Source organism: Numenius arquata, chromosome 2, assembly GCF_964106895.1.
Source record: "Numenius arquata chromosome 2, bNumArq3.hap1.1, whole genome shotgun sequence".
In the NCBI taxonomy this organism is placed as follows: domain Eukaryota; kingdom Metazoa; phylum Chordata; class Aves; order Charadriiformes; family Scolopacidae; genus Numenius; species Numenius arquata.
Window position 1 is genome coordinate 42,404,644 of NC_133577.1, and position 27,800 is coordinate 42,432,443.

The 27,800-nt window shown below is 43.4% G+C and overlaps 1 protein-coding gene across 5 annotated transcripts; it reads right to left on the minus strand.

Annotated features, from left to right (window-relative positions):
- Window positions 1-1,720: 1,720 nt before the first annotated feature.
- Window positions 1,721-27,434, minus strand: PACC1 (proton activated chloride channel 1). Of its 5 annotated transcripts, none has more exons than XM_074164906.1 (8): window positions 27,276-27,434; window positions 23,201-23,297; window positions 21,365-21,466; window positions 15,739-15,893; window positions 14,150-14,292; window positions 7,914-8,058; window positions 4,053-4,157; window positions 1,721-2,452 (listed from the first exon to the last, which is right to left on the minus strand). In XM_074164906.1, the coding sequence occupies exons 1-8, from the start codon at window positions 27,309-27,311 to the stop codon at window positions 2,291-2,293; spliced, it is 945 nt and encodes a 314-aa protein (XP_074021007.1). In that variant the 5' UTR covers window positions 27,312-27,434; the 3' UTR covers window positions 1,721-2,290. The 5 variants fall into 5 exon arrangements, with proteins under 5 accessions (XP_074021007.1, XP_074021015.1, XP_074020999.1 ...); XM_074164914.1 differs by having other exon boundaries at window positions 23,201-23,360; window positions 27,276-27,422; XM_074164898.1 differs by having other exon boundaries at window positions 21,365-21,574; window positions 23,201-23,360; window positions 27,276-27,420.
- Window positions 27,435-27,800: the final 366 nt, after the last annotated feature.

The following is a 27,800-nucleotide window of genomic DNA, read 5'->3' on the forward strand; positions in this document are numbered from 1 at the left end:
GGGAGGCGACCGTCACACAGGCACTGTTTACTTCTGTTTACCTCAGTTTAGTTCTTTAGTACTTTTTTGTCCCCATGGAAGAATAAAAACCTTAATTTGAAATATAAAATATTCTCAGCTGCCCCACAGTCTAAAGGAAATAAATTATATTCAAATTGGGGAATCTAACACTTACCTTGCAGTGGTAAAAAGAACAAATTGAGTTGTTCAAAAACTTACAAATAAGGACATTAAGAGTAAGTATTAGAAAAACAACACAGTAGCTGTAAGAGGCCAGGTCAAACAAACTGTGCAACACTTTCTATTAGAATCACTCCTATAAATAGGTATATAAAAGAAAGGTTTCTTGGCTGGAATCAGTTGGTCTGCTCTAATAACAACATTTCCTTATAAAACAAAAGATCTTGAGAGCTGTGATGTAGTGACTAAAGCTGACTACTCTGGGAATTTATTTTTTAAAAAAAGTCCATTAAATACTGCAGAAAGGAGCGCATCCTTTATTTAACCACATCTCCTCCTCTGACCTCATTAGCAAAAAAACAAACCCAAAAAAAATGCAGTCGGATGCCTCACTTCTGATCAAACTGGTGTTTCTAAACATTTTTGTAAAATCCAAGAACTAGCTGCCATAATACCATTTATTAAAGGACCACTTGGTGTTTCTTTGGGGGGGGAGAGGTGAGAAAGCTCCATTGTCTGTCTTCCCTGCATCCTAGCCCTCAGCAGTGGGAAGGCAGAGGGCTGTAAGGGCTGCTTTCCTGCCAGCGTAGGCTGTTATGTAGCAAAATCAACAGCTTGTTTCTTGATGGTCTAACTGGGGGTGGGGGGGTGTGTCATTATTTTTCTTCCCTATTCCCCTCCTCCCGTTTCCCACCACAGCAGCACCGAGGGATGAAGTAGCTCTCATAACAATTTGCTTCAACAGGGCCACATGTTGGCCTTTGCTACTCCCTTCTTGTTGGAAGCACCAACAGAGGAGCTGGGACAGAGGCAAGAGCAGTAACTGCAAGTGCCCGGTGGGCTGTAACCTGCTCCTGCACTCACCTGCCCGGACACAGGAGAACCTGTCTTTTGTTTTAATAGTTACAGTGAATTGTTGCTCCCTTGTTTAAGGCTGTGTTTGGTCAATGCCGTGCCTTGATTTGCTCTAGAAATCAACTGAAAGTAATAAATTTGTTCCAAAATGCTTCCTTAGAAGGCAAAAAATAGAACGAGGGGGTACTTTTGATATGCTCACTACTATACTAATACCTCGTTAGTAGAGGATGGAAGAAGCAGACTGTGACTTGGAACAAAGCCAGAGCAGAGTGGCGCAGTGCTGCCCTGTAGCCTCCCCGAGGCCGAGTCAGGCATCTAGACTAATAAGGGACTTATAAGGAAGAAAAAGACTCCACAGCACAGCAGTTAGCACGCATTCTCTATATAATAGAGAATCACATCTAAATGCCAGGCTGATGAAAAACTATTTTTTACTTCTTTGGCAGAGATTGGGGGAAAGAGGGAAGAGCAACTGCCTGAAACTTAGACTTTGAAATCTGCCATCGGCACAGATGCCCAGGTATTGAGTTGTTTGAGTTTCCTTTGAGTTGGACTGATCAGGAATAAATTTTTGGTTTTTAGTTAATTTTCTTGCTATGATACCCCTGGTGGACTACCTCCTGTAAAATTCCAGCTAAATCTGAGGCAGGTAGTTTCAGACAATATACACATCATCTTATTTGAAGTGGTTTTTAATGTTAAAGTCAATATACTTTAAATCAAAAACTACACGTAATAGAATTCCAGTGCATTTTGTTTTAACACATACTTTGGAGAGGGGAGACCGGACTGTTTTGTTGAGTACTTTACCTTCCACGAAACACAGTCAAGGCAGTAACTGCGTTACGGTAGCAGATGCAGGTCATGGCTCATGCAGAAGTTAAATGGTCTCCTCTTCTGAGCAGCAGTCAAACACTGTCCAGTGTGGTTTTTTTTTGTTTTTTTTTTTGAACTTTACTACTACCGTGTTGACTTCCTGAACATTACAGAATTCTCTCCTTCTCCCTTGTTCCCCCCCGTAAATTGAGGTAAGTTCATTAAATTTGGAATAGAAAAGCATGAGTTTGTTAGACCTGTCCTAGAGTTAGCTCCTTTCTAAAGTTCTACGGCCAGTTCACTGGGCTGTTCCTCCAGCCACCGTTTTTTCCTGAAGAAAACATACCTGTTTTGCATCTTTAATTGCTGTATTGCTGATCGAAGTTTATTCCAGTTATTTTCTCTCTCTTCTGCTATGAACAGTTAAAAGGCAGTCTCAGTTTATGTGGTTCATTACTTGACTTCTCCTCTTCAGATGTCTCTTTCGGATTTTGATCATCCACTTGACACTTAACTTAGCAAAGTCTGCTGCCTTGAACAGAGCCAAAAAGATACCACAAAGAAGAGCAATCATGTTCCAGGGGTTTGCTGTGATTATCTGAAAGAGATTAAAAAAGACTCAGCATATATTATACCTAGTCAATAACAAACAATTCCATTTTTCTGAGAGACCTGTTCTGCAGCATGTTCCTTCACTCTGCAAAGGTGCCCTGTAGTGTCTCCTCCACACACCAGCCTCACACCATGGTTTTTTCAACTCCTACCATCAGGAAGAAAACACGCTGTACTAAGCTGCTAAACTCCTTTTAGACGGTGAATTGTTTAAAAAATTTAGAGATACACTTAAATTGCAAATTTTATGATTAAGGATTAAACACTACATCATGTAAAGATTTACAAAAAGAAGCAGTCACATTGAAGAAGATCTTCCAGAAGACAAAGCTAAAAGAAGCAACTCCTGGAAGTCTTTACCGAGAGCACTGTAACGCTAAACCAGGTTTTGACAGTGGCAAGTTTCTGCAGACCTACAGCAAGTATTTTATGTTTCTATTTGTAACGACATTCGGTTCAGGCATGTTAAGTTTATTTTATAGTTTGCATTTCTCCTCACACCTCTAGGCAGAAGGCTGACTTCTGGGATCTCAGAGGAAGCAAGCAGAGCTAGGCTTAGGCAGCAATAAAGGAGCACACAGCTTTGGAGTCTGCAGCTCTGAGGGTCAGTGTGAGCACAGTGTTGCTGGTCACCACCAGAGCCAGAAGGTCTGAACCAGGCTTTTCCTGTTTGTTAATCCTCCTAAACGCAGCAGCGCCGGCTGCCAGCGCAGGTGAACTACGGCCTCTTTCAGCAAGAGGAAACAAGCACCCCTAATCCACTGGATCCAGGGTGGCTTTCAGCATGAAGGAGGCAGAGGTGTGAGCCCCATCTGACCCAGAGGAGGCGGGAGCAAGACTGGGCTCCCGAGGCCAGGGAGGGGGATGCACTGAGGGGGTACCCGGCCCCAACACTGACAGGACAGCAAGAGCACAAAGGACCAACTACCCAATCCTGCCCCGCACCACCTGCATTCACACACTGGTTTCGGACAGGAGAACAAGATCTCTGGGGGGGTTTACTGGCGATGGACTTCGGTTGTCAGATAGGGCCATTTGAAGTGCAAAATTTTAAGTGGATTGTCTTTGCACGCTTTGCCATTGAGCATCTTTCTGGGGAGGGCAAATGTATCTGACCACCTCCCCCAGAACAGTAGGGAAACAAGGAAACAAGATCTAGCTCACATGTTTAAAGCCCATGTACTTGCAGCACACACCTGCACAGCTTTCAAGCACTCCAGTGACTGAGAGTGGTCTCGTCTGGCACATCGTACACCTCCAGCTGCAGCACATTGAGCTAAATTTTAAAGTGCTTTTTCTGCATTTCAATGCAGTACCAAATTCTATTCAAATAAGAGGTTAAAAAAATACATTATCTATTTATTTTTATTATTCTGATTTAAGTCTAGGTTTCTTGCTTGTCAATTAATTAAAAAAGTCATTAAATCAGTTGATTCAAGCACACTTATTTAAGGAAAATTCTTCCTCTGAGTTTCTGCTTGGAGCGAGGTAGAGGCATGTGCACACACATGCCCATTCATGCACACACACACGAACCATGAGCATGTAGTCAAACAATTCAAAAAGGGAGTAGCGTTGTTACTCACGTCTTGAACGGTCTGTATAAAAGGATCTTTCCATTCGAATACCACAAAAAACAGCTGGTCACTTCTTGGTTTAGTTCTCTGGTCAATGTAGTTAACCACACTCGTCTGGAGAGAAGGGAAAAAAAAATGTGCAGGTTACTTTCTTCAGTGGTGTAATGAGTCTTCTGCACAACAGAGAGGCTGGAAAGAAGGTGAAACCAGCAGACTGTTTAGGGACTTCCAATTCAGCCTTCCTCTGCCTGGAACAATAGGCTCCCAAAATATGGAAAGGGCAGTTTCCTCCATCTGTCTCATGTTCATAATCTTTTCCTATTCCTCACTTAATAAAACACTGCAATACTGTTTTTACAGTGGTAGCCAGGGGCTTTATTTTGTTACATAGTTTTTCCCTTTCAAGGGGGGAAATTTAAGTTACAAGATTCATTTACTTGGAGTAATACAGCATTTGGAAAGTTCTCATGAATGAATACTAAATTAATTTTATTTACCAGAGAACTACATGATGGTGGCAGGAAAACTTTTTTTGTTTTTGAAAACTAGAAGATGCCAGCAAATGCAGAATGAAAATGGAAGGGAAAGAAGCCTAGCTGTTAACAATTAAAACCATACTTTTGCCCATTAACTAAGTTACCATTTGAAACTACCAGTGACCAGCAGAGCAGCAGCACAATTCCACAGAGCTGGGAGAGCCAGGGTACAGTTTAAGATACCAGCTCAACGTTACAGCCACACAAAACCACAGTCTTAAGAACCACAATCAAGAAAGTATTAAGATGTCAGGCTTCAGAAAAACATTTATCTTGTCTTGTAACACACGCCGCGGCCCAGAGGGGCACTACACAGAATTTGTACAACAGGCAGTAACACCACTGTTTGCACTACCCCCCTGCTGCCAGGAGACGATATAAAGCACCCAAGAGCCAGGCAGTTACCTGGCAGCAAGCACACTGGAGTTACAGCTGAACAAACAAGGAAGGACTGCTCCTGTCTCCAACCCTCCAAGGGGTATTTCTATTTACATCTTGGGGTGTGCACACAGCAGTACCACTGCTCTTCCCACATTAGTTCAATACCGTACTGGAAACAGTGAATCCAGCAGTACCTTAACGTCATTTCAGGGTCGTGACAGGAACTATAGATAGGAAAAGAGTGATTCAGCAGGCGTTGTATGAGGGATGACCTACTACAGAAACTTCCCATCGAACATGGCGTAGTTTCTTTACCAATACGTCGAGATGTCTATCAGCCTTCTCCACACACCCTGCCCTGACCAGATTTTAGGCTGTGAACATGTAGAAGAGGGAGCTAGAAAACTGTATGTGTCTATTCAGAGCATATGGGAGCTCCACCACCCCATGTTTTCTGGTCAAACAGCTTTGCTGCAGACTTACTGTCCTGGGTTGAGAGACACAGGACTAACTTTTCTTCTAAATGCTGGGGAAAACTGCACTTTTAGAAGACTCTAGTGTCTGAATTTGTGAAAATATTTACTTTATAGCCAGCCAGGCTCCCTGGGATTCAAGGTTAGTGTTTTCGAGCCTTGCCGGGTGCAGGGACAAGGAGGAGCAAGGCCTGGGCATTTGACCCAGGCTGGCCAACAGGAGTATTTCATACCATGAACGTCACATCCAATATAAATTAGAAAAGTTTGCTGCGTATCGAGCTCTCTCCCTGATGGCAGCGGGTCCAGACAACTCCTTGCCCCGGTGCCGGAGCCCTGAGGCCTTCCCTTCCTCCTGAAGCCATTGCGCTCGCCGTGTCCGATACTTGCTGTCCCCTGCTGGGAGTGCACAGCTTCCTACTGATATAGATGGCTGAGTATAATTTCTGTATATCTTATATCAGTATTGGGATTAATACTGGTTCTTTAGTATTATTGTTAATTATTTAGTCTTAGTCTATTAAATCTATTTATACTTCAACCCTTGTGTTTCTTTGTGTTCCCCGATTCCCCTTTCCAGCTGGGGAGGGGTCATCGGGTGATAGAATAATTGTCTAACAACAATAGATTGTTATGGGTTCTCTCAAACCATAACACTTACCCTTTACTTCTACAGCTCATTTAATTATTGCAGTGTACCATCACCCCAACTACACTCATTCAAGAAAACTGCACACCAGGAAACAAACGGTACACAAAGCTAAAGGAAGGCAATGGGAAAGGAAGAAAAGACAAATTAATGACTGCTGGGGTAGTGAGCAGACTAACTGACTGTGCTATTTGACCTAATATTTGTATCCATCTTCCCGGTATGCCATCTCCCAGTTTTAGATTTGAAAGGCTAATGGACTTCCTTATGCAATTTGAGCAGATGTTGTACTGTCAAACAAAGCAAGTGCAATTTATGTCTGAGCTATTTCAACTTCTGCTGCATTATTAATAGGGATCTGAAACCCGAAATTCACATTTGTACTTATTCCTATCTTCCAAATTGTTTGTTCTTTAAAAAAACATCCCACAAAACCAAAAAAAACCCACAGCGTTCACCTACCCAGATGAGAGAGGCCATAACTACTGGACTAAATGGACGTTTATGGTCACAAAGAGCTCAGCTTTTTCTGAGTTTGAGTCAGTCTTCTGTTTCCACTTTGTGATACGTTGGACTTGGGCACACAAAGGAGGACTTTCAAAAATCCTACACTAGGTAAGTACCAAATGGCAAGTGATATAGAGCTGTAGGCAATGAAGGACAGACAGAAAACTGCTGTTAGTGCTTACATGGCAGCAGCTGACTGATGCATCCCTTCCTCTCCAAACTAAGGCATTGGTTTGGGACTTGCATGACTTTGGGATCTGCCTCCTCCACCTCACAGCCACAGCTCTGCTCTTCCCTTAAGGCTTTGTCACATAAGGCCCTAACTGTGAGAACTAAAGATAGGAGAACTGAAGATTCTGCTTGACTTTAATCTCCACAAAATACTCCGTGAGTGTACCATAGACTGAGACACAGCGTTGTCTCTGAAACACATATTCTCTGAAAAGGACTGCTTTTAGAATTTCATTGGTGATGAGAAATGAGAATTTTTTCTCCTCAACCAACACTGGAAGCAAAATAACAAACTCTAAACACAATTATTCTCCTGTCCATTAGTGTGAACAGAACAGGAACAAAAGTCAAACTCATTTCACCTCTAGCTAAGTTTGCACCTTCCACCTGCATATTTTCTAGTTTTAAATGATGCAAGAAGTTACTTCTTGTTTCTAAGGATACTCAACAGATAAAAGTCCCAAACCCAAACAAAAGCAGACATGAGAATGCTACAAAGGATACAAGGCTTACGTTTACCTCTTCATCCTGATATCCACCCTTGTAGTAACCTAAACAATACTTCTTTCCAATATTAGCTATTATTTAGACAATTCCTTTGGCAATTGTTCTCCATCTTGAACTAAAGGTAGCTGTGTTAGTACTTCTACATCTGTCTCTTTGGACCCTTACCTCAGACTACAGCTGTTACTTAAAACACATTCAAGGCCTGGATTTGTTGGCCTCCCCATTAGGAGAGGTTTTCCTGAGATGTGTCACTAAGCCATACCGACAGCCGTGCACATCAAGACATCTATACTTTTACAGAACCTCCCCACGTTAAGAAAGAACACAAGTAACTGTACAGCCAACACTGCTCAGTGGCAAGTAGCGTAATGGATGCAATGAAACAAAAACCAAGCTCCTGACGTTTCACTTACTGAAAGAACCAACCAACCAACCCACCCACCCATCCACCCTTTTTCCAACTCATATTGCTATTTGCCCCAAGAACTGGTCTGTTGGCCAGTTATTAAAACCATGGCAGCAACTAGTTTGTAATAAACTAAGAGGTTCCAAAAAACTGTTCCTGAGGATTATTTTTATTGTTTACCTCTTGTTTGAATTCAACAGTCTCACTACCATCTTCTTCTTTTGTTTTCACCAAGGACATCTTGACCCAAGTTCGAAAGCCTCCGGAAAACTTCCAGCTGGAGTACGAACTTTCACAGTCCTTCATGAATTCTGCTTTTTCTGGACTAAAGAAAAAAAGACCATTACATTACTCAGAGAGGTCCCGGATCACTGTGGGCAGGAGAATGTCGGACCTACAGGCACTTCAAAATGTGTTCACAATTCCTTCTGTTTCAGCTGCTAGAAGTCAGCATACCTAAAACATTGTTAGTAGTAACATTTTCATTAATGGTAGCACTTGCACTCCTGTGTTCTTAACCGCAGCAGACTTACCTGGTGCCACCACCCTAGAGTTCTGCCTTATAGGGGAGCTTCATTCTGCTCATCTGTCACCTCTGGGACAGACAGGAACAGAGCCAGGACCCCAGGAAGACAGTGTGCCACAAGGCTCAGGAGTAAGAGATGGAAGGAACAGCCTAGAGGCAGGGCAGGTTGCTTCACCCCGTTTCTGGGATGCAAATAAACTGGTTGCAATGCCGACATACTTAAAATGCTTTGAAATTTACGTTCAGCATATTCCTATTATTTTGGGAACACCTTTGATGCAAGGCTCCCATCTGCAATAACATGGCTGTTTTCCCAATATGCAATCCCAGATATTTGTAGCCTGAGAATGGGATTGCTTTGGGCCTTTTTTAATTGGTTTTTTTTTTTAATTTTTTTTAAATACTGTGACTTTAGCCCATTTTAAGGCTTCCAATACCCCTCACATCGCAAGTGGTAAAGAGGGAGGTCTAAGGCATATCTGGTCTCCATCCTTCCTCTACCAACTGCACAGGACAGTGAATTAACCACACTACTTACTTGGAGCTCCTCAGTACTGTGATTTCAGCCACTTTAACGTAATTTCTACAAAATAAGCCTGGCCCTGCAGCTGCTTTTTCAACAAGGTTTCATTTGAAATGAAGGGGTAAACCACTGTTATGAGTCAGAATCATTAAAGCACAGACTGCTGATTTTTACTAAAGATAGATTTCAGGTTGCAGAGATATGTCAGGGTATTCTGAACCCCAAGACAACGGAAAGGATTTTTCACTGATATTAAATCCACCTTCCAAGGTGAAGGTAAAGAGCACACTTTGCTCATATAGCAGAGGGAGCGCACAGCTAGGTCTGTTGGGAGATGAAGGTGTTTTGGTCTTTCAGGAGTAAGATGCAAAGAAGAAAAGAAGAATCAGGAAGAATCATCCTGTACCAGCCCTGACTGGATTTGCACTTTTCCTGTCTCTTTCCTCAGTTTTCTGAACCAGGGCTCCTTTTCTTCCTACAAACCAAGGTGTCTTGTCTACGAGGGCTCAAACATAGAACTCCATTGTGCATACAAATAGAAAAGAGAAGTGTTCCTGGAAAGAAAAGCTAATACACTTTGCTACCCATCAAGACAGCTTATACTCCAAGAGCATTTTAGTTTAGGAATATCTTTATGGATTTGTAACATTAGCTGCTTGCTTAGTGATCCCAACAAGATGGCACTGCACCTCTCTCACCCCCACAAGGAAGATAAGAGGAAAGCATAAGAATGAAGCTCGCCGCCTGACTGCTCCTCACCATACAAACCAGTGACATAAGGAGACCTAATCTGACAATGATTTCTTCCCCCTTTGGTATGTGGGTACAGCAGCAGCCGATGGGACAGTATGGAAGAGCACGGTGCTTTGCCACTCAGAGGAACATACATAATTAGCACTCTGCCAGCCAGTCATATGCCTAATGCACGACTAAATACAGCATCCCAGAAAAGTTTTCCAAACCAACACGGAAAATAGAGGCAGGAAGCTATGACACAGAGCTGAACATTACAGCCACAACTTAGATGGTAAGCAGAGAGCAGCAGTATACTTTGCCTTCGACAGTAATTGTAGGCTTGAAAAAGAAAGATTAATAGTATCTTAGGAGAAGCTGTGGAGAAGTGATCTGAGAAGGCATCTCCTTGCTTGTGCCCATAACCCAGACCACTGCCACAGAGTCAGGGGGAAAGGGGGGGGGGGGCGGGCAGAGCAGAGGCACAAGCTTTGCACAAATGATAGCAGAGTGCAAATAACACAATTTAAAAATGACCACAACTAAGTGAAAACAAGACAGGCAAGGGATTTTAATCTGAAGAACAATTCTCCAGACAGTTTATTTTCATTCCTTCTTCACCGCAATGACAGACAACCTGCAAAGGCTGCACACTTTTTTTTGGGTTGTTGTTCAGCGATTTCTTCACTTTTAACACTTTCCTTTAGCTAAACTGCAAGAATCCTAGAATATTCTGCCTCAGGCTCTCCCAAGATATTGGTGGTACCCTCAAGGCCACGCAAAAATCTATGTCACAGCAAAGAAAGAGAAGCACAAGAGGCCACTGCCACACTCAGGTGAACTACAAAGCCCTGCTCTCCCCTCAGCCAATGTTTTCAGGTAGCTACTGACAGTGACCTACCATTGCCCCAGCACACATTGAGGCAACAAGAGATAATATTTGTCACAACTGCAGGAGCTGCTAAGCTAATTCTGGCCTGGGCTCTAGCGCTGCAGTGGATCCTTCTAACACCAAACTCTACAGACCAACCCACAAGAGCCAGAGGCAGCTTAGAACGTCCCACCAGCAGATTTCAACACAACAGCAAGAGCCAAAACCACAGATAGATCAAACTCGATTCCTGTTTATCGCTTTAGCTTTTCCCTAGACTAGGAAACTCTCAGACAGCCCTGGGATCTAATAAACAGTCAGATGGCACAGAACCAAAAGTCTCGACCCTTCCACGTTATGATTTATTTATCTACACATAGAAATCCGGACCAGAGACGTGAACATGGAGCTCTCCTTAGACCCTTAAATAATTTCTGACCTGCTCAGACTGGTATTCATCATTTCACATGACTGCAAGTTATTTTACATGCTAAGCTAACAATAGTTTTGTCAGTAATATGTTCAGAGGATTTTCTTCTTAAACCCATGTATTATACTAATGACAGTTGAGGAAAGGAACTTGTATTTTTAGCTACACTCTTTTGCTAATTTGCAAGGGTTTCGTTATTTCCTTCCCTTCAATTAATATGGTACAGACAGCAGCTGCCACTGTTGAAAAAAAAAAAAAAAAGAAAGAAGAAAAAAGCCAGTGGCAGTATCTCTCCAACTCACAGGCCAACAATAGCACACAGTTCAGCAGTGTTCTGTGGAGGCCAGAAAAAAAAAACTAGCAAGCAGTGCCAGTTTCATGTAGTCTGTCGATCCAATTTTAACAGAAGAGCTGCAAAGAATAAAACCCTTGACAGAAACAACTGGACCTTATTTGAGTCCTCACCACTTGCAATGCCCCAAAAAACCCTTAAAGACACAAGTCTCTAGATGCCATTTTCTTTATTGCTCACAGCTAATGCTTGCAGCAGCCTTCACTGATATGATTAACGCTACTTATAGCAAAAGCGAACTTTGCATAATACTGTCTACACAGAAACTGTGGTATAGATACCACAGTATAGATACCGCAAGACTCTTCTCACCAATTTCAAGGGGGTTTGGATTGTGATTTAAGATGATGGAATACCCTAAACATGTATTTTATAGCACCCTGCATGCCCAGCCCAACCGAAGCTGTTTGCAGCCATAGCAAAAAACTGTAAAGGTAATTATGGTAACTCATGAGTTTTAGCATAGATCTCAGCGTCTTTGATAAGACTTTACATGAACTGCTGGACACAGTGCTAATAATATGCTCTCATAACCAGTGAGAGATTTTGTCAGGAAAAGTAGTTAACAGAGGCCAGTAATTGAAGTTTCTAGAAGCTGTAGGGAAGGACAAAATTTGCATTGTCAACACACAACAGTTTCTTAGTCCAGACTTCCCACCAACTAAATTTAGCATCTGCTGATGAACCGGAAATAATTTTTATTTTCTCTTCTGCTGGAAGTTGGACAGAACGAGTACATTCCACATACACATGCGGTTTCACATGCACTTCATAGTCAGGACAAAATGTAAATTTTCAATGTGCCCTGAGCCTGTCCAGTTCATGCCCCGGGACACCAGAACAGCAATGCAAAATACTAGGCAAGACAAGCCATACAATTCATACCAAGCTTTGGAGGATGCTACAAAAGAGACACTACTGGCTTCTTGTGCACAACTGGTTTTCTCTTACTGTATTTCACCTAGACACGCAGATCAATTACTACTAAGTTTAAAGGCCTACATACCTTTGCCAATTTTACCGTTACCTGGGTTAGTTCAAACCAGTTCCAACTTGCATTCCTACTACCTGCTGCAAACGGGCACAAAGGATGCATCCCCAAAGGGACAACACCACTTCCTATCTTTTGACTTTGCTCCAAACATACCCCAGGCTCAGCCTTCGTTCTCCCAGCTTCAGTTCTGGTGCCTTCCACCACTGAGACAAGGCAGCTTCTCTAGTAACAAAGCAACACCTTCCCACCTCTTCGTGGATCAATTCTGCCATCTGAACAGTTTGACCTGGCAAATCTGGAGGCAGGAGGTTGCGATCCAGGCTTCTCCCAGGCAGCTTACAGATGATTCTTACCGATTCACCTACACCAGCACAAACAGCCTTGAAGTGAGAACCTTTGCTGTACTGCTTACTGCTGGTTTGCACATCTAACCTACCTTTGCATAATGTGGCACAAGCGTTAGGGACAGCAGCATGAAGACTTGCAGCTTGCTTGCAGAAATACTGCCAACTTAAGTAGGACATAAATGGTTTAACTTGGGAAGAAACAGCTCTGTAAAATGGCGTATCTGCAAATTGGTACAATGAGCACAGAAATGTGGCTTCCAAGACTGGAGTATGCATAGACCAAGTTGAGTCTTGGTATGTGGGCTCATTATGCAAAGAGGCAGGAACCAGATGCAACACAACCGTGCCTCCTGCTCTGTTTCACAGGGGGTGGTCTCAGTGCTTGTGTCTTGAAGAACAAAACAGCTGTGCACCTTGCTGGAATTGGTCCCACTACATACCCTTAACCGCAGCACAAGCCACAAAAAATGAGAAAAAGCAACACAGAAAAAGTAGCACCTTCTACATCACTACTCTTAACTGGCATTTTCTCACCCTAAAATATCAACACCTAAAATACCTGGAACATTAGCATTTTATGAAGGGTTTTAGTACAGTTACAGAAAGTAATTAACCACTTAAGATCTCCACTGAAGTAGAAATGCTTTGTAAGAAGCAAATTCAGGTAATTGGTCTTTGGCTGCTCAGAGACACTGTGACTGAACACTGCCAGTCTTTGCTCCATCTGAATAGCACCAAGAATGCTTTGTTACGATAAAATCTGTTATTTCTCTTCCCCTCCTTCACCTAATTTTGTTCTGCATATGGTCTTTATCCCTTTTCCCTTTTTCATTTGACATATGACTATTACCAAATTTAGGCTTTCTATTAGGTCTCACTGTGACTCTCTTCCCTAGATTTTAATCTGGATTACAGAGAGAAGAACAGAACCTGAATTTAAATTAGAGCAAAAATTTAACAGGTAAGGACATAATTTATTCTCACAAGGTGGGAAAAAGGGTGGGGCTTTCAAGAAAGCTTAGGACAGTATTCATTCCACTCCTGTAAAAATTAGAAGAAGGTTGATTGGTCACTCCAATGGCACTAATGTGAAACCAATACAAAGCAATTTTGAGAACCTCATCTATGAAATTACATAATTCTGTAGAATCTTACAGTAATACAAAGAAACATAGTTAAGCTTTCAACAAAATCACAACAAAGCAATCTAGGAATCTGGTCTTTAGAGTAATTGCTTTGAAAAAAAAAAAAAGATAAAAAAAGATTAAAAAAAAGGTATAGAAGCAGTCACGTTCTCAGTGCATTTCCTGCACACACCGCCCAGGACAGCACACTTCCTGCTCACCCACAGCAGCAGACAGTGGTAAGCCAGCACAAACTTCAAACTTTTAGAAGGCACAGCAACAAATGGCTGAAGCATAGCTGAAGGGCAGTTTTGGTCACTGAAAAAGTCCTCAATTCATTTTCTAAAAAGTAAGATTAGTAACCTAAGACATGAAAGAGCATCAACATAACCCAAACATAAAAAAAAATAAAAATAATGAGACTATAAAAGCCTGTGTTGATTTTTACTAAATAAGCCCTGCTTTCACTAGTATTGTAGCGAGTTCAATGCAGTTACAGGCTCACCCCTTTACATACCTGTTGATGAACTCTTGGAAAGAAGAAAACAGAAGGTAGTCAATGGCACTAAAATCTTGGTCTGTTTCATTTAAGTAAAACTGCAAAAACACAAGTTCCTTTTTCTTCACATCACGAGGGCCTTGAACAACCAAAGCATACTTCTGTAAGCAAATAGAGAGATGGTGAGAGCAGCACAGGAATCCTCGTTTCCTGTTCATGAATTTGCCATCTGTCACTAGTACTCTATAGAAATGTAATCCACACCGAGATCTTCTTGGCCTCTACTAAGAATAATACCTAACAAGAATGCCAATTGAATCCCTCCTTTTAGTTTAACAATGAAGTCTTTACATGAAGTTTTAGTGTTTTTCTAAGAAATCTGCTTTAGTTCTACCGTAGCCCTTTAGGTTCATGAGGAAATACCAGTCAAGATCCTGCAACCTGCATTCTGCAGAATGACAATCAAAACTGTTTTGAGTATTAAAGTCTAGAAACTTTCAGCTCTGGACATGCAACAAGTTAATCTGGAGTCTGATGTAGAGAGGCTTCTTGAGAAAGAAGAAGTTTCACAGCTCCCAGCACCTCAAGTAAGCTGCTGAAAACAAAAAAAAAAGAAAAGAAAAAAATGCTTGCAGGCAAAATACAATTTAAAGTAACGCAGGCATTATATTGAACAGCACTTGCAAAAGGACTCAGCCAGTTTGAACAGGGCTCTCCACAGTTCAGAGGTCTCTGCCTCAGTGCCTCTCCATTCAACTGCGGGACTAGAGCCTATTGGATCAGCAAGCTTCTAAATGCATCTACCACACAGGATAAAATGCAGGTTCTTAGTTTGTTAAAACATGAAAAAAGAGCATATTAGCAGCAGGAATTAAATTAGACTTGCACCTAGAATATTACTTTCAAATATACTAAGGAGCTGCTTCCCAGAAAGAGGAAAAAAGCTGACCAAAGAGGTATCTTGACTATTCATTTGTTCATGTTTAGTTTCCTTAAAAACAATCTGAGCAACCACTTTAGATACAAATGACCATATTTAATACTTTATTTTTTGAATGTCTATTTACACAGAAGCTAGATTCCCAGCATTTTTAAGGGCAATTTAAGACAGACTATCCCTCAACGTACCCAACTTCTTGGCTCACAGTTTCAGTGTAATGAAACACTTAGTGCCCAGTTAAGATTTTTCCAAGTGTGACAAAATAGTATGTAATTCCCAGCAAACATATAAAAAGAGATAAGCTATCCTGCTCTAACAGAGTAACTGCTACTGCTTTCAATCTAAGCTAGATTTACTATATCAAGGAGTATGCTTGCCAGTTCTTTTAGATGGGGAATGAAGTGAGAATTTCATTGTGAAAAATTACTTATTTTGTCCCATTCACGTTTTCATGCTGCATACACCCACATGACAGCTGATCATCCATAACATATATACACACTGACTGGGGTCTTTTACGTTTCTGAAAGCAAAAGGACAGATGGCTTGAAAAAAAACTAGAAGCAAGGATTTTTTGCAGCATTAAGTAAATATTTTTTACTTTCAAATACCATTACGAGCAGAAAACCCCAACTGAATAAGCTTTGTTCTATTATATTATTATTACCATTGTTTGATTAGTAAAAGGATCTGTGTAGTTGATTCTCTGAGTGGTGCATCCAATGACTCCTGGCTGACCTGGATTTATCAGAGGCGGAATGTGATCATAGTAATGATGCTTGCAGCTAAGCAGCCGAGCCTTGCCTGGGTAAAAGGCAATGCCTGTTTGGGGAGAAAAAGCATTGAAGAGAGCTGATTTCTTTCCCAAGTACATAGATTTTAATTCTGGGATTTAATCCTAGAGGATACTGAGCTATCCTCAAGATCATCCAGCAAAACAATAAATTAAACCACACGCTTCAGCATTTTTCTGGAGCAGGACAACAGTGCGTTTTTCTGCATCAGGACAGAACCTCTGCGATGCACTGAAAAAAATCAGGGTTCATGTTGTTACAGCAATTCAAGGTTCCCAGAACCTACTAAGTTTCCCTAGCCTCCCCGCAAGCCAGCAGCTAATACATCAGTCCCTCTGCCTCAATTGAAATGAATGGGTAAAGTAAGTTAGGAGACCACTGAAGTCAGATGGGACATGTAGTGCTTCAGCGTGTACATGTTTTCAGATATTATCATTTAACATTTGGGGCAGGAGTTAGCAGGGCTCATTGACCGGTCTTTAAACTAGATATGAGGGGGGAAGGGGAGATAACTGGGCCTGTCAAGATTAAGCCTGAGGAAAGCATGCCACGGTTTGAAGGAGGCCACATTAGTGAGGACTCACACTCTGACATTTCATCAGAGAAAGGTGATAGACGTTTAGAAATTACTGCTAGAGAACAATGGGAAAACCCTTTCCTAGAAGGGGAAAAGGGTACTAGGCTAAGAGTTAACAAAGCTCATGGACAGAGCTTTAAGCCGAAAGTTAAGGGGGATGGGGATAAAACCAGGCCTGCTGGTAATGAACCTGAGTGTCAAGGGCCAAAGATGGGGGTGAAATCAGTAGCCCAGGTCAAGTGCATCTACGCTAATGCACGTAGCATGGGCAACAAACAGGATGAGCTGGAAGCCATGGTGCGGCAGGACAACTATGACATAGTTGCCATCACGGAAACGTGGTGGGACGATGGTCATGACTGGAATGCTGCAATAAGTGGCTATAAGCTCTTCAGAAGGAATAGGCAAGGAAGGAGGGGGGGGGGTGTGGCTCTGTACATTAGGGAGTTGTTTGACTCTATAGAGATAGACTCCAGTGATGAAGTGGAGTGTTTATGGGTAAGGGTGAAAGGGAAGGCTAACAAAGGTGATTTTGTGCTGGGAGTCTGCTATAGACCACCCAACCAGGATGAGCAGGTTGATGAGGTATTCTATAAGCGGCTGGCTGCAGTCTCGCAAACGCCAGCCCTTGTTCTAGTTGGGGACTTCAACTTACCAGACATCTGCTGGAAATATAACACAGCAGAGAGCAGGCAGGCTAGGAGGTTCCTCGAGTGTATGGAGGATAACTTCCTGACACAAATGGTAGGTAAGCCTACCAGGGGAGGTGCCTTGCTAGACCTATTGTTCACAAATAAAGAAGGGCTAGTTGGGGACGTGGAGGTTGGAGACAGTCTTGGGCTTAGTGATCATGAAATGGTTAAGTTTTCCATTCATAGTGAGGTAAGGAAGGGGATTAACAAAACCTCCATCTTGGACTTCCGGTGGGCAGACTTTAACCTGTTCAGAACCCTGGTTGGGAGAGTCCCGTGGGAGGTAGTCCTGAGAGACAAAGGAGCCCAGGAAGGCTGGACGCTCTTCAAGAGGGAAATCCTAAAGGCCCAGGAGCAGGCTGTCCCCATGAGGCGCAAAATTAAAGGGCGGGGAAAATGGCCGGCCTGGATGAACAAAGAGCTCTTGATGGGACTTAAGGAAAAAAGGAAGGTTTACCACCTTTGGAAGAGGGGACAGGCAACTCGGGAGGAGTACAGAGATTGTGTTAGGTCATACAGAGAAAAAATCAGGAAGGCAAAAGCCCAGCTAGAACTCAACCTGGCCATTAATATAAGGGACAACAAAAAAAGTTTCTATAAATACATCAACAAAAAGAGAGTGACAGAGAATGTCCATCCCTTACTGGATGCGGGGGGAAACCTTGCAACCAAGGATGAGGAGAAGGCTGAGATACTTAATGCCTTCTTTACCTCTGTCTTTAATAGTCAGACCAGCTACCCCCAGGGAGTTCAGCTTCTTGGGCTGGAAGATAAGAATGGAGAACAGAACAACTCCCCTGTAATCCATGAGGAAGTAGTTAATGATTTGCTTATGCACCTGGACACGCATAAGTCTATGGGGCCGGATGGCATTCACCCAAAGGTTCTCAGGGAGCTGGCAAGAGAGCTCACCAAGCCTCTCTCCATTATTTATCAACAATCCTGGTCAACAGGAGAGGTGCCAGATGACTGGAGGGTGGCCAATGTGACGCCCATCTACAAGAAGGGCCGGAAGGAGGATCCTGGAAACTACAGGCCTGTCAGCCTGACCTCGGTACCGGGAAAGATCATGGAGAGGATCATCCTGAGTGAGCTCTCAAGGCACGTGCAGGGCAGCCAAGGGATCAGGGCCAGCCAGCATGGGTTTATGAGAGGGAGGTCCTGCCTGACCAACTTGATCTCTTTCTATGACCATGTGACCCGCTTTCTCGATGAGGGGAAGGCTGTGGATGTTGTCTACCTGGACTTTGGTAAGGCCTTTGACACCGTCCCTCACGGCATTCTCCTGGAGAAACTGGAGAATCATGGCATAGATAAGTGTACCCTCCGCTGGATAAAAAACTGGCTGGATGGCCGTGCTCAGCGAGTTGTGATTAATGGAGCAAAATCTGGTTGGCGGCCGGTCATCAGTGGTGTCCCTCAGGGCTCAGTTTTGGGGCCAGTCTTGTTCAATATCTTCATTGATGATCTAGATAAGGGGATTGAGTGCACCCTCAGTAAGTTTGCGGATGACACCAAGCTAGGTGGGAGTGTTGATCTGCTTGAGGGTCGGCAGGCTCTACAGAGGGACCTGGACAGGTTGGACCAATGGGCCAAGGCCAATGGGATGAGGTTTAATAAGGCCAAGTGCCGGGTTCTGCATTTCGGTCACAACAACCCCAAGCAACGCTACAGGCTTGGGGAAGAGTGGCTGGAAAGCTGCCTGGCAGAAAAGGACCTGGGAGTGTTAGTGGACAGCCGGCTTAACATGAGCCAGCAGTGTGCCCAGGCGGCCAAGAAGGCCAACGGCATCCTGGCCTGTATCAGGAATAGCGTGGCCAGCAGGAGCAGGGAAGTCATCGTGCCTCTGTACTCGGCACTGGTGAGGCCTCATCTCGAGTACTGTGTTCAGTTTTGGGCCCCTCACTACAGGAAAGACATTGAAGTGCTGGAGCGTGTCCAGAGGAGAGCCACCAAGCTGGTGAGGGGTCTGGAGAACAAGTCCTATGAGGAGAGGCTGAGGGAACTGGGCATGTTTAGTTTGGAGAAGAGGAGGCTGAGGGGAGACCTCATTGCCCTCTACAACTACCTGAAAGGAAACTGTAGAGAGGCGGGGGTTGGCCTCTTCTCCCAAGGGAATAATGACAGGACCAGAGGAAATGGTATGAAGCTGCGGCAAGGGAGGTTTAGATTAGATATTAGGAAGAGTTACTTTACTGAGAGAGTGGTCAAGCACTGGAACAGCCTGCCCAGGGAGGTGGTGGAGTCACCATCCCTGGAGGTATTTAAGAAACGTGTAGACGTGGCTCTTCAGGGCATGCTCTAGTGCCCGGGATTGTTGGTTTGTGGTGGGGTGTTGTGTGTGGGGTTTAGTTGATGGATGCTGCTTTTTTTTTTTTTTTTTTTTTTTTGGGGGGTTGTTGTTTGTTTGGTTTTGTGTTGTGTTTTTTTTGTTTGTTTGTGTGTTTTTGGTTTTTTTTTTTTTTTAATGTGGTTGGACTCGATGATCTCAAAGGTCCCTTCCAACCACTAAGATTCTGTGATTCTGTGATTCTGTAACATGTCAAATTTTAATTGGAAAGAATGGTTGTGTACTATACATGACAGATCAAAGATCACTAGCAGATCTAATAAAAGTGAAAAGATGCTCTTCAGAACATCTAACACCTTCGCTAAATACAATGTCACGATAAAAAACAAAGCAAAAAAAAACCCCAAACTCAAACAAGTACTAACTGTTACCATCCCTTAATACTTATATCACTAGGTAGGCAGGCTACTACTTGACCTGAATGGAAATTCATACATACCATACATCTATGGTTTCAGACCAGCAGCATACATTAAAAAAAACCAAAACCCCTCAGTCATCTCAGCTGTAGAAGGATAAAAAAAAAAAAAAATAAAAGGCCCAAAATCCTGTTATGCCACATTTAGTATTGGAAACAAGCTTGCTTGAAGATCATCTACACCAACTACCAAAAAAAGTATATGATTTGAGTTATTAGATATGATCAACTCACACAACTGAGATGACCTGTCCATCAAAATGCAAGACATCAAAGCAGTCAGCACATATCAGTCTAAAAAAGCTTTATCCCTTTCTTCAGTGCTCCATGCTTGCAACTTGCCATCTCATCACTTTAATAGAACAATGAAATAAAGGCCTACATTAATTTAGATTCCCTGTTCTGGCAAGGATCCCTGACAATACTTGTGGATTTATATGTATGTTGTTCTGCTTCTTTAAATGACATTTTCTTCCTGTTGCTGTATGAAAAGCTCATGTGGAAACAAAAAACCCCACGGTGGGGGAGGGCTGGGAGAGGGAGAAACTTGCTCTTACAGTCAGATCCATATGGTCCAAATGCAAGGACCTACTTACAAAACTAAGCCTAACTGGCCATACAGAAAAACAACTACAGGAATATGGCAACAACTTGAAACACTCACCTTTCAGCCACAATTACTGGAGTGGTTATTTGTAAAATGTGGTAACACTTCAAACAAAATTGTTATTTTTAAATTGGAAACTGACATATGACTGTTTGAGTTGCACTTGCTACCGCAGGTCTATTTATGAATGGTTACTGGATAATTGAAAAAAATAATGATAGAACTCACTATTCAAAAATGCTTCAGTGGCGTAATCCCTCCTGCGAACTGCAACACAGTTTTCTGATGCCACACTGCGTTTTTATGCCAACATTGTTCCCTGCAGTCACATCACATTTTCATTGCCTACTGATGTAATACCAAGTTGTAAACAATGCAGAACAGACGCAGAAAGTGGCATTGTGGTTACTTTGTGGTTGGTTTGAGAAATTCGTCTTCTTTACTATCAACAGCATCTCACTGTCCAGTGCAGAACTGAGGTCCTGATACACATCCTATGTGCTACCCTGTTTGAACAATACAGTTTTGGGAAGATTTCCATAAGGAATTATCTTCTTTCCCTATAAGAGGGCTCATTCCAGAATCTGCAAACGCTTCTTATCTACCAAACGCTGCATCATGCTCTGCAACTACTGTCATTCATGTTATTGACATGAAAACCCCCAAAATTTGTCCTACAATATTAACACTTCCACGCAAAGTTAACACAACATAGATTATAAAAGAGGAAGTGAAAGACCTGGTTCAAAGCATTATATGCAGTCTGGGCCCTGGAGAAGCAACACCAAAAATGCAAAACAATCCAAGATAAATGTGAACAACAACTTAACGCATTTTGTTTGTTACCAGTCTTACCAGGTGCATCATACAAGGACACTTCCTTGTAAGAGACAGACATCACTGGGTGCTTGAGCTTCTCCCTGAAGTCACTGATGGTTTGGTAGACAAGGAACACAGCTACAGCCATGAGCAGCAGATAAATAAACAGGAGAATTACTGAAAAAACATTCTTTAGGCAGGTCTTGCTGAAACGCAAAGAAGGGGCAGTGGTACCCAGTTCACTATCTGGAACCAAACAGAATAGGGATTAGGACTTTAAAATGCAGACATTTGGGCTGAATTTATGTAGTGTTCATTTAAAGATGAATCACTTGAGAGCCTCAAACTCAGATCGATGTAAAAAAGCACAACTGTTGCTGGATTTGATGATCAGCCAGACAGATGCTTCCTTCTCAAGCATGAGGCATAATCATACAAAGATTGTGTCTCTTTTTCACATGTTGAATTTGGCACTCTGCTTAAGGACACGGCAGGCAGGAAACAAGGTTTATTTTCAAGACAGACGACTCAGAAAAAAAGTTCAAAGTTCATAAGAAAAAAATAGTCTGTTGATGGTCAATCTTTCCTCCTGGAAAAAGCAACTCCTTTCCGTCCTCCAAATCTGAAGTGATTCTTACACACTGAGCATATGCATCAGCAAGGAAAATTAATATTCTAATGCTCTTTCACAGCTATCTGCATTGCATCTCCATCATGGTATAAGTTACTAAATATTTGTTGCCCTCTCATTTTTGGACTCCCGTTTGTAACTCCTTGTGCATACTACATAAAGTTTCACAAAAGGATTCTTCCAATTACAGCTAGAAAAAGACAGAGCCAATTCTCTCACAGTCTCCTTGCCTTCAAAGCTTATTCTCTGAAGATCTTCACACTAGTCTCACTTGTACACAGACACTGCTTTCCCCATACTCATTCCATTCGCCACTTCTTTTGGCAATACTTGTAAGGAAAAGGTTCACGTACTCTTGTGTTACACGTCATGTTTTGATTGTGAGTGATATGCAGCTGAACACGCAAAAGGGGCATTAAAACACAACATATGAAAGGAGATAAGCAGGCATATTTCATGCTGACATTTCTGTGCAGTGCAACCTAATGTGTCAGGGCCTCTGAGGCCATGCCACACTCTGCCTTTCAACTATAATAGCACAGTTTGGTGCTTGTTCCTTAGTACGGCAAACACCAGCCTTTATAACCTCTTACAAAAGTCCATGGTCACACACATGTTCTTAAGTTCATTGCCAGGAGATGATAGCCAAGAAAATGAGGACATTAATATGCATAAAATTGCATTACTGAAGTAAGTATGTCTTGAATCAGCTGCAAAGCATTTAGGGGATACTCAACTTCAGGTTCGCTTACTTTGATGCCTACACCTGAGCTGCAAGAAGCCCATTTAACACTGCCCCACACCCTCTAAAGCAGGTCCAAACAGCCTAACTAATATATCTGTTTAAAAGCACATCTGCCAAATATTGCACCTTATTCATGTAAATACAAACTTTGCTTGCAATCTACTGCCATCACAGACATTGCAACTCAGGTAAAATACAACAAAAAGAAAGATGACATACTATGCTATCTCAGAACCAGATGTGCAGAATCTTCTTTAATTAAGCACAGCTCATGACAAAGAAATGTGCTCATATCAATCCCTGGAGAAACTCCTTGGCTTTCCATCAGCCCTTGTTCCCCAAAATAAGTAATTTAGTGTTTTGTTTTGCTTTCAGAAGTGCAGCAAAAAAAAAAAAAAAAGAAAAAACCAAACAAAAAAACCCACCACCAAACCCACACATAGAAGCAGCTTATCAGGCACTTAAAATTGGTAATTTCTGGGTCAATAGTTCTCACCTGGTAAAATAACAGAGCTGGCATCTTCATGAACTTCCATCTCTCCTTCTCTTTCATCTGTTGGGTTTTCAGATACTCGCTCCACATCTTCACTCAGCTGTGTAGTTAAAACAGTGGTTCAATTTCCAAACATGCTCTCAACTTGCAATTGCTGGAATTTCTATGGTACAAATAAAAGAGGCTCCAACTAACCAAACACAAAAATATGCCCCCAGTCCAAGAGCACCCAACATCTGTTCCATTTGTTCACAAGAGCCACATTTGTGTATACCTACAGCTAAAAATTAAGTGATTTGCATGCTGCAGAAAGATGGCACATTAAATTTAACCTACTTCTACCGTTCTGCTTCAACAATAACATCACCCTTTCTTTCAAGATCAAAGTAATTGTTTCCCTTGCAGCTTCAGCTCACTTTAAACCCCCAATTACAGCAATTCCATCTGAAATAAGCAGGAACTTCATTCTGTCACTCAAGAACATATTCTTAGGCATAAACAAACCACAGCACGTACCAGCAAACAGAGCATTAGCACCTCTTAATAAAGAGGCGCATAAAGAGCGAGTTGCATTTTGACAGGTATTAGGGCAAGTAACTCAAATGCAGTCTCAGCCACATAGGTAGGTGGGTCAGTACAAGACAACAGTCAAATATCCCTACATTTCTGGTACTTATTTAAGCTCACTGTACATATTATTATATATTAGTGGTTACACAACTAACTAGGCTTCCAATGTTTCTAAAACAGCAACAGAGACCAGATGTTTTCTTGTTTTGGTATTCAGAGCTCTGGGCCCAGACTGCCAAGACACTTCCCTCAAAGTCAGAAGGCTTGTCAGATCGTATAGGTATCACATGAGATCACGAAGCATTAGACTTTATATATAAAGTATCTCCTGTATGTTTTCCAAATTTCTTTTGTGACAGGGACTAACATACACATTACAGCAAGGTGAACCAGAGCATAAACTTGTAGCACATCACGTGTCGCACAGTAACTGTCCAAGCTAAACTCTCAGTATCACCTACCTAATTAGGCAAGGAAGACTAACTTTGTTCCTATTTCAAGGAAAATGGGGCACAGTTAATGCAGCAGCCATCCCAAATGCTATTAAACTTTACACCCCCAACTTACTCAACAGTAATGTGCATGTATCCATAAGGAAGTGCTTTTATTTCACCCAACTTTAATTCAGTATTGAAATCATCATTATACCATTAACAGATCATCATTTGCACTTACTAAGAAAGAGTCCACTCATTTTGTCTCAGGAGTCTGACGTAAAGTTTCCGTCACCTCCTGCTGTATTTCTGTATTCATTTCCACCATGCAAAGCAAGTTTGAAAGCAGTTACCCCGTTGTTTTCAAATGCTTTGCACACATATAAAGCATGATTTCCCATGGTGTGAGGCACAGACTGAACAGGTAATTAACAGGCTAAACTCAGCTCATTTGCAGGAGACTTACCAAGGCCCAACCAAAGACACATTTTTTCAATTATCTTCATAAAATAAGGAAAAATTAACACTCTGCTCCTTTTTTTGTAGAAACACACCAGTTCTATTTGTTTACTTGACCTAAAATAAGCTATTCTGACACAAGAAGAATATTCACTGAACCTCTTGTACTGTTTATGCTAAACCAGCTAAGAAGCCAGTTTAAATGACACTCATGCAAATTCCTTATACCAGAACCGATCCAAAAAGTTTAACCTAAGTTACAAAGTCACTGCAGTTTCTCAGCTGACTCCCACACCACTGATTCAGCCACAGTTCCCCACATACAGGCACCCCATCAACTGAGGTTATGTAAAGGGTAAGTGAATTTTATTCCTGTAGCAAGGAGATCCCAACACAACATGCAACATTTCTTATCCTCTCATAAGGACCTACAGTGACTCTTCAACATGTAGGAGAAGAGAAGAAAAACTCAGAAAATGTAACCCTTCGGCATTCCTTAGAAACAAAACAAAACTCCAAACAATATGCAACTATGTTTTCTTATCTCTGTTCACAGGTCAGACGTACTGCCATAAGCTTTTCTCACATTAAACCAGTGAAGGACAGCTAGTCAAAAGCAGGACTGCCAACATTGCCTCAGATGCAGTGAGTAGGTTGAGCTGATGTGCAAGACCCCCTAAAAATATCTAATTTCACTGCAAATTCCAAACACCTGACTTGACAAGAGGTGAAATTGCATAAACCCACTGAGACCACCAAGAGCTCAGCTCTGTTCATGCGTCAGACACCACGTTCTGAGCGTACAGCATGCAGCATGCTGACTCTACAAGGCACAGCAGCACAGACCTGCAAACAACAACTCACAGGCGTATTGAGCTACAGTCTCCTGACAGCTGAGAAGCCAACACAGCATTACTGCATGACAGCTGATTCGAGTTTCTTCATATTTGACAGAATCCCCAAATCAAGGCAAGTGACAACAGTGAACCTAGCATACGCCAACCATGTTTACCCTCATAGGCCAGCTCTTCCTACATCTTATTTTTGATAAAGAGGTGAAGCACGGTGCTAATGCAGAAGGAACACGAACTTGCAGGATAGTTAAGCTTGCAACAGGATACAGAGAATAGGATAAGATGTCAAGAACAGGAAGGGCACGAAACAGACCTTTGTTCAGCATTCCTCTGGGCTCAGCACGTACAGATGAGTGAGAAACAACTGCGGGAGCCTGCCCGTGACCTGGCAGTTCCTTTTCAGTCCTGCACACAGAAAAGCACTGGACAAAGAGTAGCTCAGAAAAGGAAATTCAAAACTTTTGAGCATCCCTGCTAGAAGCAGGAACATCACAAACTGCCCCAGGTGCAAGAGAAGTGATGGAAACAGAGCCACTGCAGTTACACACCATCTAGACTTGCGCCACGGAGTGTGGGACAATCCCAAACATACAGAGCATTGTCAATGGTGGCTAATGCACAAGGCAGAAACATAACATGCAGAGTCCAGTCCATAGTTCAGGCATCAATGCAATTTCATTAACTCTTTCAAGTACCTCCCCTACATACAAGCTCTTACATGACTTAATTTCATCTTGATAATCACAGGATAAAACCTTCCTACCGGATAAAACCCTCTTAAATAAAGGAGAGCTTGTCCTTACAGGCCTTTTGCTGGTCCACTGACTCATCACCTTCCAATGCCTTTTAGCCTGGCACAAAAACCAGAAGCTGAAACTAAACAGACACTACTAAACTAAATTAGAACATTAAACCAGAGACCCAGACTACCCATCATATGCAGAGGAAGGCAAACATCTGCATTCCTTTTGCCTGCAAGATGCAAACAAAAGTGACCTGCTGCAAGTCTCTACCGCTGCTGAACTTGGTATAAATAGCTTGTATCTCTAGTAGGAGAGATAAGAACGAGCAAAGAATTCCGGTTGCTAGAGTCTGCACATTGATATGCAAAGTAGGTGCTGCCACGGGCTCTTGGCAGGATGATAATGAGGCCTTCAGTTTCCTATCTGAGAGCTCTGCTACCAAAGTCGCTTCCCACGCCCGACAGACCATCTCCTTGTTAGGACAGCCCCTGTTACAGAGCTCACCGGCCAGCTCCACCTAGCTCATACGCTTAAAAAGTATCGCTGCCGATTATTTTAACCACCTTTAAAGGTAAAACATTAAATTAAGCGCACCCAAAACACCCGTTCCTTTTGGGCGAGTATAGATGCGCCCTGACATCCCAGCCAAGGAGGAAGAAGGGCTGGGGCAGCTGCAGGCAGGTGAAGGCACACGGCCTCACGGCGAGGCCCACCCAGCCCGGCCGCCCTCGAGCAGAGGCAGACGGGCCAGAAGGGGCAAGTGAGGCTGCGGAGGGCTCCGGGGGGCCGGCGACCCGCTTCGCCAGGGCTCCTCGCCCGCGGCAGCGACGCTGCCAGCCCTGCCGAGCCGCAGAGCCAGAGACCGGAGCCGGACTCAGCTCACGGCAGCAGCGCGGAGTGTAACCGCTTGGCAAGCGGCAAGCCCCAGATCGGGCATCGCCGCTCGGGGGGCTGCCCCCAGCCCCTCCCGGCGAGCTGGTACCCGCCGCCCAGTAGCCCTGCCGCGGTCCCCCCGTACCTCCTGGTAGGATGCGGAGACCTCTGGTCTTAGCATGGCATCGGCGGTAGGGAGCGGCCGCCGCGGGGGCCGGGAGGCAGCCCAGCCGCGCCGCACGGGACGGCGACACCGCGGCCGAGCCGAGCCGCCCTGCCCGGGCAGGGCCACGCAGGCGCCGGGACCCCCCGCCCGCCTGCCGGCTTCTTCCCGCCCCGCCGCCGCGGCGGCCTCGCCACAGCGGTGCGGGGGCTGCTGGGAGGCGTAGTCCGGCGCGAGCCGCTGTAACGGCCGCTGGGAGACCGTTGGTTGCAGGCTGTGAGGAGGGGGCCGGGCGGCGGGCAGCTCCCCGCTGCGGAGCTCGGGCCTCACCTCAGCGGCGGGCAGCGAGGAGACCCTCGGCGTGCCGGAGGTCGCCGGCAGCCGCCCCGGCGATGACTACCCTCGCTTTCCACCTCCAGACAGTGGGGGACAGAGCTTGAAAACGCAGTCGAGGGTACACGGCTTGCAACGCCGTGGAGGAGTCGGGTCTTGTTTCAGCTCCCAGAG

Bases quoted from the DNA above. Each gene is read 5' to 3' on its own strand.
- PACC1 (XM_074164890.1), bottom strand. From the start codon at position 27,311: ATGCTAAGACCAGAGGTCTCCGCATCCTACCAGGAG. The intron at 23,298-27,275 runs GTACGGGGGGAC...TTAACTACACAG, and splicing joins TCTCCGCATCCTACCAGGAG to CTGAGTGAAGATGTGGAGCG. The intron at 8,059-14,149 runs GTATGTAAAGGG...TTTTTTCTTTAG, and splicing joins TTCCAAGAGTTCATCAACAG to TCCAGAAAAAGCAGAATTCA.